The following is a 14,676-nucleotide window of genomic DNA, read 5'->3' as shown; positions in this document are numbered from 1 at the left end:
ATTATGTCAAGCAAGGGTCTCTTACCCCAGCCCCCTCCTGTACCTAAAGGGTTTAGCTTTTCCTTACCTGACTAGCCCTGGAGGATGTTGTTACCACAAGATTTGTGAGCTCATACCAGAGGGTCATGTGGAAAAAGGTATGTGGTCTGCAAACTAGCTTAAGGCAAGAGCGGATTCAATAAACCAGGCTGAGGCACATTTCTGTTAAGTTTTTTTTCTTTTTAGGTGCAACTGGATTTGATGGAGGGCAGCCATATTAGGATCTATCAAGTCAAGGGGACAACACCAGTCAGACTAATACACTGACACTATGAAGGGCTGATTAAGGGCAGCAATAATAGAACATTTAAACTATGTTCCCCACAAAGCAAATAGTATAAAATATAGCAGACCCACTTTAAATGTGCTATGCCTTGTTCTACAATCTGCATGGTGTAGTAAACAGCACATACAGTCCCAGTACCAAGTAAAATTCACTTGTCCAAACAGTGACAAAAAATCAAATACATGCCCTTAAATCAAAAGGAACATTTTGAAACAGTATGATTAAGAATTTACTTACAGAGTCTATTGTCAGAGACTAAAAAAAAATCTCATCAGAAAATGCAAATAAAGTAATTTGTGGTACAAACATGATTTAATGGTAAAATAGTGCTAAGCCCATAGTAAATATCATAAAAATGAAGAAAGAAGTGAAAAAATGTCTGTCCTTTCAAAATTTCAAAATAATGCAGATAAACAAAAGGAAAGCAGGCCTCTTGGCACCCTGCCAACAACAGGTAGTCCCTAGTATTCAACTGACACCAGAGAATTTCAGTTCCCAGTACAATCAAAAAACACTGTAGAAAAGCCCTATGACTCCTTAAAAACAGTATTAAGATTACAAGCAATACATCAGTTAATTAGAATTTTCAGAGAACTTAACAACAGTAGTAAATAGCAAGTATATTACAAATAAAAATATAACAAATGTGTTACTTTTTAATAAAACAAAAGGAAAACAAAAGTATAGAATAACTGAAAGGATTATAGAAGAAAAAGCAAAAGCTACTAAAATTTTTAGTCCTTCTGGTTAAGGACATTTGGCTGAAAACATACTGCATACAATTTTAATAATGTGCTCTTCACTCAAGCAAAACAGTGAGGATGGATACCCTTTTGGAGAATTTGATGTCCAGGAGGCTACTTTATGTTCAGTTTCTAAGGGGATGAATTAATTTACATTCCTGAAGGATAATAATTTATTTACACTCCTAAAAGGATACACATCTTTTTATAATACTGCAAAGGCACTTTATGCAATGGTTTAGTCTGAGTTTCAAAATAAGAATGAAGAAAAGCATGCAGGCTTCTGTATTAGAGCTGGAACACCCCCTAATAGTTATGAAACACGACTACAACCACATCCCCTAGGGGATGTTTTAACACTGAAAAAACATCTGATCTTGACCGAGGTCTGCTATTAGAAATCACACATATCACATAACTTTGTGTGGCAACAGTCCTTATGATGCATACTTATCCCTCTTCTGTAAACTGCTGCAAGACTGTCTTGAAGTAAGATAATATGGTGCTCATTAATGCATTGAAGCTGTATTTTCTACTTGTTTGTCCACTTCAACTGGAAATGTATGGCTACCCTTTTTATTACCTCTGAAATGCAGACTGCTGTATTTTAAGCATGTGTGAAGTAACCATCCTTGCTTCTTGCAGGAGTAAACAATGAAAAGATAATGCCTTTAGCCCAAATGTGATCTTCTAAATTGCCTACAGGTGTGTGATATGTGACAGTGCACTGGTATGCATCCTATGATGGAATGGAGATATGTTCAGGACCCAGGATTAGTTCACTGCCTTGCGCCCACTGACTACTGTGATAAACTACTAGTCTCAAAATGTCCTCAACAGAATAATGTCAGTATCAGACAATAAGTGGCTCTGTCACATGACAAAACATCAAAGGCAAAAGAAGACTTGTATAAATACACAAAATTTAATATCACAGTAATTTACAGACAAATAGTAGTCAGTCCACTTATTTTAACACCATGATATCGGTTTACACAGAACTCCACCATCACACAAGTAATGGTACCTAGTGCGATGGCTTTCTGACTTTACCAATACAAGAAAAATTCAGCCAACCATAAACACGTGCTTGCCAAAATATCTTGAAGACAATGGATGCACTTATTTGTCCTTCCTTTATTTTTTCTTTGCTTTAATGCAGAGCTTCTTGTATATAAATTATGTTCCCCACAAAACAAATAGGGCTAAACTGTATAAAATACAGCAGAAACAGCTTAAATGTGCTAGTTTGTTCATAATGACAGGTTTCAGGTGACAAAAGTAGGGGAATAGATACATTTAACAAGAAGCACTTCCACACAAAATCATCTCCATCAGTCACAGAGGATGCAGCTGCTTTCCCAGAGTACAGCAAGAACTGTAATTCAACTGCTGTTTACTTCAAAAGTCAACATTTCAATAAATGTGCTTAATGTTTACATCTTTGGCAGAAGTGGTGGTCTCCAATACTGTCCTCTGTGTAAGAACTTTAGGATTTCAACAGAACTGAAACTTGTGCTCAACCCTTGTGTGTGCAGTCACTGCTTAAGAGTCAGAAAATTTCTGTGAATGTCCAGTCTTTAGAATAAGCTATCTTCCCATCAGGCAGCTGAGACAGAGGTATCATTTGCTTGCCTTCCTTGTGGCTGTAAAGAAAAAAATAATAGTAATAATAATAATAGCGACTATCCGATGACATGATCAACTGTAACTTCAGTACAAGAAAACAAATAACTACATTAACACAGTATACAGTTACGTCTTTAAAAACAATATCACTGTAAAATGAATGTGAAACAAAACAGCAATACATGTACAGAAAACTATTGCAGAAATACTGAAACAGCTAAAGATTGATGGAGAAACTAAGCATCAACATATTTCTCTAGCTGAGTGGTTAAGATGCTTCAGCTATTTCCTGATAACTTTTATTTTACTTCACAATTTGATTAGTGAGTGAGCTGGTCTACTGACCCTTTTCAATCACAACCTGGGTAAAAATCATAAAATGAGTCACAGCAATGTTACTACAGTAGTAGTAATATAAGTAGGTATACAAAGCATTAGAATTGTCCCATAGATTGATTATGAATAATCACACATTTACAGTAAATAAAAACTATTTTGCAGAAAGTTAAAGGATACAATAATACAGTAAAACATATGGGAGAGGAGTGAAAGTCCAGTTGAATGAAAGATATAACAACACTATAAAGGCAATCAATAATTAAGTACATTTGACATAATGTTATGACTGAGAGTGGGTTTTTAACCAGTTTCACAAAAGCAAGTACACTTAGCATCCTGCTGTAGGTATTCCTTCAGAGTTTTTTTGAAAAGACTCTAGGGTTTTATTTTTTTTACTGCAGTTAGTAGGCTGTTCCAGGAGGCAGGGCCCACCATAGAGAGGACCTTTTCTCCAATTGCTAGCTTAAATCATGGTCTGATCACAGTATGACTGTATTCTTGGCAATCTCTTAAGGAGTAGTTTTGTTCTCGGAGTGGCAGTTTTCTTCTTAGGGGTTGGCAGTAACCCTTGTATAGTATTTTGTATATAAGTGTGCTTTGGAGCAGTGTGACTCTGCTTGTTATAGGGAGCCAGTGGATTTTTTGAAGTACATCAAACCGATGTCATTTTGGGTATTCTCCATTATGCCCATGACTACCCTAAATTCAGTTCAATGCGCACTCATTAAATACCCTAGAAACTATTTTCTGTCAATGTGTACAGCCAGAAGATCCTAAGACACCATCAGATATCAAATAATGTGCAAGCGACATGCAAGTGAAGGGTACGGCATGCTTAAAGTACAGATGTGTAAGGTACTGACAAATAATGGCAGATCTTCAAAAAGAAGTCAATGGAACAGTGAATCATAACATTTAGCTTTGTTCACCTCTGTTCTCTTTGGACATACCACTGTCATGCTGTTGGGCTACAGACAGATCACCCTTGGAGGAAGTAAGTCCTGTAGGTCCATCAGGACTGTCAGCATCTCCAAAACACAACTGTAAAGGCATGGCTGCTGAGAACTCCATAATCCTTGGTCCATTCTCCCCTTGTAATGCCCCCAACCCAAGAAGGAGGCATCTGTGGTCACCAGCACTGCAGGTGATGGTACAGAAAAAGAGTATTCAGGAATGAAGGCAGGGTGAAGTTTGCCACCATTCTAACTGGGTTGAAAGCTGCTGTGAAACCTGAGACCACAAAGTCCTTAGAAGCCACTGTAGTATCCTCATATATAAATGAGCAAACTGCATCATCATAATGGAGGATGGCATGAAGGGAACACCCAGGGGCTGTGGTAAAACCAAAGGGCAGGGCACAGAACTGAGAGTTACTGGCTCAGGCAGAAGTGCAGAAATCTTTGGGTATTTTGATGTTGAGGCACAGTGGTGCAGTGGTTAGCACTGTTGCCTCACAGCAAGAGGATCTCTAGTTCAATTCTGAGCTAGGGTGCCTTCTGTGTGGAGTCTGCATGTCCTCCCTGCATTAGCATGGGATTCCTCCAGGTGCTCCTGTTTCCTCCCACATTCCAAAGACATGTATCTGGAGCATTTCTCCGCAGGTCTCCATTGAAAATGGGTTCTGTCTCAATCAGACTTTCCTGGCAAATGAATATTAAATAAAAACAAATAAATAAATGTAGAGATAGGCATTCCTGGTATTTGAATTACACATCCAGTTGGTTTTCTGTAGACACGGCAAAAGTGACTGCATTCTTACCATTCTGAACTGGGTCTTCCTTACACAGTTATTTAGATGGCTTAAGTCAAGAATGAGCCTGAAATTCTTGTTTTTCTTCAGAACCAAAATTAATCTTTAGCAGAATCCTGACCCTGTCTGATCTGATGGGACCTCTTAGATGGTTAATTTCTGAATCAAAGAGAAAACTTTTCATTTGGTTGCCTTTCTTTGGTGGGACTGGTACATTTGGAGGTGGCCACCTTATCTGAAGGGGCTGGGAAAAAAATTTAATAGACTCTGGATATTATCCCTGTCACCCACTTGTCCTGAGTGATGGCCATCCATGAGGTATGGTAGACAAATAAATGACCCCTAAATTCCCCCACAGGGAAGCAATTCGGCAGCCCTTCAAAGAAAGTGAGGTTGCCTATGAAAAGCACATGATATCCCTGGTTAAGTTGATCACCAACCTTATCCTCTGGGTGTGCATTCATAAGGGGGCTACCTGTGTGCAGCTGCTCTGTCAGAAATGGATTCAAGGGGTGGATACGTGTCTTTGGGACCCTTTTGGAGCTGATAAATTTACCCAGTAAAGAGTGAGGCAGCCAGATGAAGGGGGTTCTGCTTCTCATTCTTCTGACAACAGCAAAGCTAATAGAGATAACTTGCCAGTAAAAAACATTTTAGTTGTTCTAAACTTCTCCAAAGCAGATTATATCCTTCTAAGGGATGGTATAAATAGCTTCACTGCACCTCTCCCCTCAGATGGAACTGGCAGCTATGCAGAGTCCTACACCAATGCTTTGTAAAAAACACCTGTATAACTGCATTGATGCGACTGTACCTGATAAGACCTCTTCAGGGAAGAGCAAACCTGCCTGGTGGACAACGGCAATTAACAAGAAGGAAACTGCCCAAAAGTAAGAGGGAGCATGCCCTAAACTGGAAACACTCCCTCCTCAGCTTATATGACAAACTGAGATACTGCCAGTACAGCTAGCTGGAATTTTGCAAATAATTACATGTCACTGGTGAATATCGAAATGATTTGTGTAAGATACTTGTGTTACAAATGTATTAGAATTGTATGTCATGTGTATATCAAACCACTTGTACAGAATTGTGCGTTGAAAAGGGTATTTGCAAAAGGCTTGCGTTTAAAATGGATCCACAGTGTGCCCTATTGGAAATGAACAGAAATGTATATGCACTATTATAACTGTTTAAATGTATATATTTTAACAGTGCAACATGGAATACAGGAGGTTAATTTTAGAAAACTAACCGAAATTAAATTACTTTATGGCTATGCAATAAAAGGTGGTTATCTTTCAGTTTTCAATGCAGCTAGACACAGAGTCTGTGCTGAGAAGCTTCCTGTATTATCTTTGGAGTGAACTAATTACTAGTTTTGAAATGTGAAGGAAGAAAGTTGTTTATGACTTCCAGCATCTGCCAGAGATCTGAGGTCTATGTATTTTCACAGGTAGATGCTAAATACTGAGATGCTAAATACTGCCAGATTCCAGCAGTGGGAGTTTCACCTGGAAGAGTCAAATGACAAGAAATGATCTCATTCTGCAAGCTATCCCAACAGTAGCATTTGAGATATTAATTTGAGAACACTCTGAGAGAGAGAGAGAGAGAGAGAGAGAGAGAGAGTGCATTCTCTGTTCTGTCTTGGACCTGACAACAACAGGAACCATTCACCACAGATCTGCCTTGCTCTGATAAAGTAAATTGCTATGGAATAGTATAATTCTCTTAGACATAGTCAGGAATATAGTGAAGCTTAATTTAGATATTTTTCTTTATTTGAGATTGTCCTGCAATGTTGTTTTAAATATTTCCCATGATGTTTGAACTCTGACATCACTGTCAATATATACAGAGTATTTTCTTGTTCTTTTATTACTTATTATTAAATATATTTAAACCTTTCATTGTGGCCGATCTGTCTAGAGATACTGAAGCTTTGAGAGTACTTGCATATTTATTTGGTGATACTGTGTGGGCCACTTGTAATAGCCTTGCTCTTGGTCAAACTACCATTTGTATTACTATTAATATTACACAGTAAGATTGGACACCCTTTGTTAAGGGCCTTAAAGTAGCTGATAAGAAGTTGACTGGTGGCAGTGATAACTACCTTACAGTCTGGGCAAAAGGGGGCATAGCTAGTAAACCTGTGCCATCCTTTCCCAGGTGTGTGTGTGTGTGTGTGTGTGTGTGTGTGTGTGTAAATCATCTCAGAGTGTGTGTGTGTCAGCTACTTGGGCAGGGACACAAAGCACTGGTTGGACAGAGAGGGTGCTGGAGGTCTTGGCTTGGCCACTCAGCTGAGATCTCAACTCTATAGCTGTACCAGTGGGGAGTCTTATTGTGGGATCTACAGAAAGAGGAGAAACCAGCCCTAGACAGACTGTGGTCTCTGTGTGCTCTCAAGCATAATTGCACTTGATGCAGAGAGCTGTATTTGGAAATACTGTGTGTGTACTTCTCATCCTCCCAGTGTACGTCCCCCACTGGTGCCAGTGGCGAGGACTGAGGCTCCTTGATTATTGGTCCAGGGCTGGGATATCCACATATTGGGATTCAATGGTATTGACAGTGAACTCCTGTAGCCTGTAAACAGTGGTCACTAAAGAAGGTGTTTGCACTCACAAACAGCCACATAGTAGACATTCAGAGTTTCATATCACAATAGTTTTATTTTTTTTTTGTTAGCTTAGTTAGTCAGGGAGAACAGGCAAGGATGTCAGCGGAGGATTATGTCAAGTTGACAAGGAACCAGTTGGCTGAGACATGCCAAGCCAAAGGAATGGTGCATGCAAACCTGACTAAAGTGGAAATGGTTGCAGCCTTAGTCACATGCATCACAGAACAGCAACCAGGAAGACAGCTAGACTGACCTTGGAGGTGTACAACTCTCAGAAAATGGACAGTTCAACTTTGCCTCAGAAGGACTTAAAAATCCATCTGGAGTTAAAGAGATGTGAACTGTAGGCCAAACGTATGGAAATAGAATCAGCAAAGAGATTGGCATTTGGAAGCCAAAGTAAATGAGAGGCAGAGGCAACATGAAAACGAAATGTAGACTCTTCGCCAGGGTCACGCTAGTAACGGGGAAGGGAGTAACCAAATCCCAGAAGCAATAAAGGTCAGTAAATTTCTTCCACAATTTACAGAGGCTGATAATTTTGATAGTTTTATTCACATGCTTGAAAGAGTATGTAAACAGTACAATGTTGACCAAGGGGCTCTGAGTACAGTTCCTGACCCCCTTACTCCATGGTAAACTGTAACTGTGATTTCTAAATTGTCTGATACTGATTGCTTAAATTATAAATGCTGTTAAAAATTGTTTATTAGAGTGTTTTAAGTTAACACCTGAAGCTTACAGAAAAAAAGTTTTATGAACATAGACATAAGACAGATGAAAGTGTCTGAATACATTGCTGCGTTAATTACTTATTTTCACAGGTGGATGAGTGAGTGTCAGGTCACCACTTCTGAAGGGCTGGCAGACCTTTTGGTGAGGGAACAAGGCCTTAGCACTTTGCCTGAGGACATGAAAATTTGGTTGGCAGATACAAAATGTAATACCGCAGATGAGTTGGGGGAAAAGGAGACATATCTAGCAAGCAGGGCATCACTGCACAGGAAAGGGATACCCAGTGCTGCTCATGGGTCTAAAAGAATGCATGGTGAGCAGCCTAAACTGCCCATTAGAGTCTGCCAGTAAAAGGGGAAGGCACTAGTTCAGGTACATGGCCAGGATCAAGGGTTAAATGTTTTAAATGCAACTAGTGGGGCCATGTAGCATATAGATAAAGGTAGGGGAGCCAGCAAGTGGTAATGACGGGATGCCAGAAGTAATTTGTCCGGAGACAACAAAGGTACCAAAACTACCACAAAAGGTTACATCCTATCTTAGTAGATGAGAAACAGGCCACTGCTAAGAGGGGCACAGACTCTGACCTAACCATTGAGAAGTCTGCAATGGTTAAAGAGGAGCACTACTTGCTTGGGCGCTCTACTCCAATCAGAGCTTTGGGAGGGACAACATTCCAAATACCTTTGGCTAGGATTCACTTTGACTGGGAGGGTGGATAAAGAAGCAAGCAAGTAGATGTGTTTGAGGATATCCCTGCAGATGTCCTGATAAGGAATGATTTTGATAATACAGTACCTTGTGTGCCTGCAGTTACATGCAGTCAGGCTTGGAGACAAGCATGTGGGTCTGGTAGCCTGGGGGGACCCAAACAGACTGCACACATGAAGCCAGGACTGGTGAGGTGGTTACTTCAAGGAGGGAGCTACCATGTAGCAGTGAGACTAGAGGTGAGCTACAGGTGCTGGTGGGTACTGATGTTCTCTTGGACAGTGACTGCAATGGCAGAGGTTGATACTGGGGCACTGCTCAAAGGATGCCAGACTTCCTGTGAAAGCGGAGCTGGGAAGGGTCACAGAGAATTGAGAGAGGCTCAGCTCTCAGATCCTATATTACAAGGCTTGAGGGAGGCAGCCAGGGAGGCACCTGATTCTCAAGGAAAAGGGGAATCTGTATACTGGGACAAATGGGTACTTTACTGAGAGTGGACCTCTGAGGGAGGGCTAGAGGGTGAGAGAATACAACAGTTGGTAGTGCCCAGAGCCTACTGTCTGACACTTTTACTCATAGCCCACAACATTCACTTTGCAGGTCACATGGGCATAAAGCATACCAAGAGATGCATTATGCAGAACCTTTATTGGTCCTGGGATTTCCAGGGATGCAACAGAGTACTACAGGACCTGTGAGCAATGCCAAAAAGTAGGAAAGGCAGGAGACAAGGTCAAGGCTCATTTGATGCTTTTGGTTGTGGTTGACGACGAGCTGTTGCAGAGGGGAGCTATGGATATTGTAGGGCTTCTGAGTACCCCAAGTTCCACAGGGAAGAAGTATATCCCAGTGGTAGTAGATTATGCTACCAGATACCCTGAGGTAGTGGCTCTGTCCTCCATCAAGGCAGAAAAGGCAGCAAATGCTTTGTTACAGATTTTCAGCAGGGTAGGTTTTCCAAAAGAAATACTGACTGACAGAGATGCCAATTTCATGTCAGACCTGCTGGCTTGTCTGTGGGAGCACTGTAGAATGAAGCACCTAAAGACCAACCCTTTCACCCCCAGACTAATGGTCTGGTAGAGAGTTTAAGTTCTACCCTAAAGACCATGCTACAGCCATTTTCAGACCAGTTTAAGAGAGAGTGGAACAAATATTTGCCCCATCTGTTGTTTGCATACAGGGAAGTGCCCCAGGAATCCACAGGCTTTTCATCTTTTGAGTTGCTTAATAGGCATAGGGTGAGGAGACCTCTAGATTTGATTCGTGATGAGTGAGAGAATAAGTGTGAATCCCACAAGGAGTCTGTTGTGGCATATATCTTAAACTTCAGGTCAAGGCTCAGGGAGCTCATGAGCTTGGCCAGGGAGAGCTTGGCAGAAGCCCAATAGCAGAAAAAGTTTTGGTATGACAGGAATGGTCGAGCTAGAGAGTATGCTATAGGGCAGCAAGTTATGGTTCTCATTTCTGTCAGACAACAAGCTGCAGGCAACTTGGGAGAGACCCTTCAAAGTGGTAAGGAAGGTCAATGATGTTAACTACATGGCAGAACTGTTAGGCAGGAGACAGGGCACACACTGTACCATGTTAACACAATGAAAACCTTATGACGATAGAGAGGCCCTTGTGCTGAGTATTTACAGTGGATGTCAGGAGGAGTCTGAGGGGGATATGGTGACTGATCTCCTCAGCGAGGCTTGGACTGGCACCTCAGTGGAAGGGGTAGCAATGTCCCAGCAGCTATCCCCTACTCAGGTTCAAGAAATCTGGGCAGTTTTACAGGAGTCTGAGGGCATGTTCACTGGGAAACAATGATGTACCCACCTGCTGCAGCACCATGTGGCTATAGGACCCCAAAGTCCTATTAAGCAGGCCCTTTATAGGGTGCCTGACAGAGTCAAACAGACTTTGACGGATGTGATACAGGATATGTTGGAACTACCGGTAATCCAGGAGTCCAGCAGTCCCTTGGCTTCCCCAGTGTGCTGGTACTAAAGAAGGATGGCAGCACCAGGTTCTGTGTGGACTACAGGAAATTAAATAGTCACACAGCATCAGATGCTTACCCCATGCCTAGGATAGATGAAGCCCTTCAGCAGCTGGGTGGGGTGAATTATCTTACCAATACTGATCATACCAAAGGCTACTGGCAGGTGCCCTTGACTCCCAATGCTAGAGAGAGAGGTCAGCCTTTGTGACTCCTTTCTGCTTGTATGAGTTCATGAATATGCCCTTTGGGGTGAAAAATGCAGCAGCGACATTCCAGAGGACGGTAAATGGTATCCTAGAGGGAGCAAGAGATTTTGCCCTTGTTTACCTGGATAATATTGCCATCTACAGCCATTCTTGGCAAGAGCACCTGCAATATGTCAGGGAGGTGCTGAGCAGACTAGGGCAGGGTTGACCTTTAAGCCCAGTAAGTGGCAGGTGGGTAAGGCAGAGGTCTGCTACCTGGGACATAGAGTGGGGAGTGGTAAGATAAGGACAGAACCTGCCAAAGTGGAAGCCATTCAGGCATGGCCTGCTGCTGTCACCAAAAAGCAGGTGAGGGCATCCTTAGGGACAGCAAGGCACTACAGAAAGTTTGTCTCCAATTATAGTACCATTGCTGCTCCCCTCACAGACCTGGCAAGGAAAAACAGGTCAGAGAAAGCAGTGTAGACCCCAGCATGTGAGCAGGCATTCCAGAAGCTTAAAGGAGCTTTGGGGCGATCTCCTGTGTTAGCCAGTCCAGATTACAGCAAAGAATTTGTTGTGCAGGTGGATGCTTCAAACCATGGGGTGGGGCTGTACTCAACCAAGTTTAATCAGAAGGAGGAGAGCACCCAGTGCTATATCTCAGCCGCAGGCTCCAAACCGAGGAGGAATGCTATGCAGCTGTACAAAATGAATGTCTTGCCATAGTGTGGGCACTGCAGAAACTTTAGCTTTATCTGTATGGAAGGAAATTCACTGTAGTTACAGACCACAATCCCTTAACATGGCTACATCAAGCCAGAAAGCAAAATGCTAAGCTACTAAGGTGGAGCCTAAGGTTGCAGGCATATATGATCGTGCAGCACCACAGTGGGGTCAGTAATGCCAATGCAGACAGGCCCTCAAGACAGGGAATGGGGTAATGTATTCCCACATAGGCTCATCCCTGTCAAGCAATGTTTCTCAATGGTCACTTGAAAAACTAGCTTGAGTCTTCAAGGGGGGGGGGGGAGTGTGACAAATGTATTAGAACTGTATGTGATTTGTATTAATATCAATATTACACAGTAAGATTGAACACCCTTTGCTAAAGGCCTTAAAGTAGCTGATAAGGAGTTGGCTGGTGGCAGTGATAAATGCTTTTTAGTCTGGGAAAAGGAGGGCATTGCTAGTAAACTTGTACCAGCCTTTCCCAGGTGTGTGTGTGTGTGTGTGTGTGTGTGTGTGTGTGTATATACGCGCATGTAAATCAAACCTCAAAGAGTGTGTGTGTGTGTCAGCTACTTGGGCAGGGACATGAAGCACTGGTTAGACAAAGACGGTGCCAGAGGTCTTGGCTTGGCCACTCAGCTGAGACCTCAACTCTATAGCTGTGCCAGTGGGGACTCTTATTATGGGATCTGGAGAATGAGTGAGAAACCAGCCCCAGACTGACTGTGGCCTCTGTCTGCTCTCAAAGGAAACTGCATGTGATGCAGAGAGCTGCATCTGGAAATACTGTGTGTGTCTGTACTTGTCATCCTTCCAGTCTATGTCCCCCAGTGGTGAGGATTGAGACTCCTTGATTACTGGGCCAATGGTGGGCTGTCACAGCTTAAACAAGCAAATAAGACTTCTTGTGAAGTCCTCCAAAGCAAACTACAAATCCAAATTATCGCCCTCAACTAAGGACAACCATAAGGCATTCCTTAGTTACATCCATAGTAAGACCCAGAGTTGTGCCAAACTGGTAGTTAATGATACCACATACACTGAGCCTGTGGATATAGCAAACCTGTTAGCCAACAGGTTATGTGAAAACTTCACTCCCCTGTCTCCACCACACATACCCCATAACATTCCTTGCACCTGTTCCCCACTTTGTATTTCTAGACAGCAAGTTGTAAATGCTCCAAGGCCAAAATCACAGCATCTATGGGACTTGATATCATCCCAAGCTGTGTCCTACATGTGCTCCAACAAGAATTAGCAACAAAATTGGGTACTCTTTTCAATCATAGTCTAAGCACCAGTTTCATCCCAGCTGAATGGAAAATGGCCACTGTTATGCCCTTGCACAAGGGTGGTGCTTCCACTGACCCCGGGAACTACAGACCTATTAACCTGACTAGCCTTATTTGCAAGGCCATGGAGTGAAAATTCATGGAACTTATCAACAAAGATATAGGTAATCTCCTAACACTTGACCCTACTCAGTTTGGATTTGTTAAAGGGAGATTATGCCTGTTAAACCTGGTGGACTTATTTGAGACAATCATCAGAGCCCTGGATGAGATGAAAACTGTGCATACAGCCTACTGGATTTGGCTAAGGCTTTTGACACCATCCCCTACTCGGTCATTATTGACAAACTCACCCAGCTAGGTATCAACCCTTATATCGTTAGGTGGGTTGCTAACTGGTTCACCGATAAAACCCATGCAGTCAAAATGGAGGATTCCACCTCCAACAGCTGACCCATAACTAGTGGTGTTCAAAAGGGATCAGTCCTGGGACCCCTGCTGTTTAGAATCTATTTTTCCGAAGTACAAGCAAAATCAAAAGGTCTATGGCTGCTGATGACTGCAAACTGGGAGCGGTCATAGAATCCCCAAACGATGTCACCCTCCTACAAGAGGGTCTTACACAAACAAATGATTGCTGCCAAAGTCATGGCCTTAAACTCAATGCAAAAAATGTATTATCATCCCTTTTGGTAAGAGCAATGTGCCTGCTAACTATACCATCAACAGAAACACCCTAAGCGCACACACAGTGGTGAGAGACCTGGGCACAGAGGTTGACAGCAACCTTACCTTTGATCACCATGTCTCCACAGTGATAAGGACATTCTATATTGCTCATCTCATAAGTAAGGGCACTGGATCCAGAAAAAAAGAAGTTGTAAACCTCCCTGTACACTTCCCTCATCAAGCCAATAACGGAGTACAATGCCCCTTTTGATATGTACCTTTCCAGGCACCTGCAGCAATTGCAGAGATCACAAAAGTTCCTCACACGGAAAATTCAAGGTATTCAGCATCTGTCCTATGTGGATCAGCTGAAATCACTGTCACTTTACTCCGTTTCATACAGACTACTCAGAGGCGATCTCTGCCTTGCATATAAGGCAATCTCTAACTCTGCTTTATTAACAGAACCTGCTGGAGGGACAGATTTGTCTCCCAGAGGTTATTGCACTTGTGGAACAGACTCCCCATTCATGTCAAGTAGAGCACCTCTCTGGCCACCTTCAAGCATAATCTGGGCAATTGGATGGGTAACTGCAAATTCACCCCAAGGGTTCCACCTGTGCCTTTCAGACAGTGGCAATAGGTGCTGAATTTCCAAACAAGGGAAGAACTTGGCTAGGCTTGCAATGGCCCTAGGTCATTAGCCTTGTAATGTCCTATGATTCTATATGAACGGTTGACTTCCCCTTTTGGGAAATGCATATAGTTGCGTCTGCTTGCTGTGAGTTAAAAAGGGTTGTGGTTAAATGCATTTAGTTTTTGACTATCTTTATTGAAGAAAGAAGTCTGGGATTAAGTGACATGGGTTCAAACAGCGATGAGAAGCAGCAAATGCAAAACAAGACCAGCATGCTAACAATTAATATGTATATACAAGTTGCAAACTG

The 14,676-nt window shown here is 42.3% G+C and overlaps 1 protein-coding gene across 1 annotated transcript in view; it reads right to left on the bottom strand.

Moving 5' to 3' along the window:
- Positions 1 to 1,971: 1,971 nt before the first annotated feature.
- TRAPPC11 (trafficking protein particle complex subunit 11) overlaps positions 1,972 to 14,676 on the bottom strand; it is a 2,455,228-nt gene continuing 2,442,523 nt past the window's right edge. The window contains exon 30 of the mRNA XM_044062556.1: positions 1,972 to 2,714. Coding sequence (XP_043918491.1) covers positions 2,670 to 2,714 — 45 coding nt within the window. The 3' untranslated portion in view covers positions 1,972 to 2,669. The remainder of the gene's footprint in view (positions 2,715 to 14,676) is intronic.

Source organism: Protopterus annectens, chromosome 2.part1 (genome assembly GCF_019279795.1).
Source record: "Protopterus annectens isolate FY-2018-M chromosome 2.part1, PAN1.0, whole genome shotgun sequence".
Classification (NCBI taxonomy): Eukaryota; Metazoa; Chordata; order Ceratodontiformes; family Protopteridae; genus Protopterus; species Protopterus annectens.
Note: the sequence above shows the minus strand (reverse complement) of the source record. Positions and strands in the feature narration are given on the sequence as shown.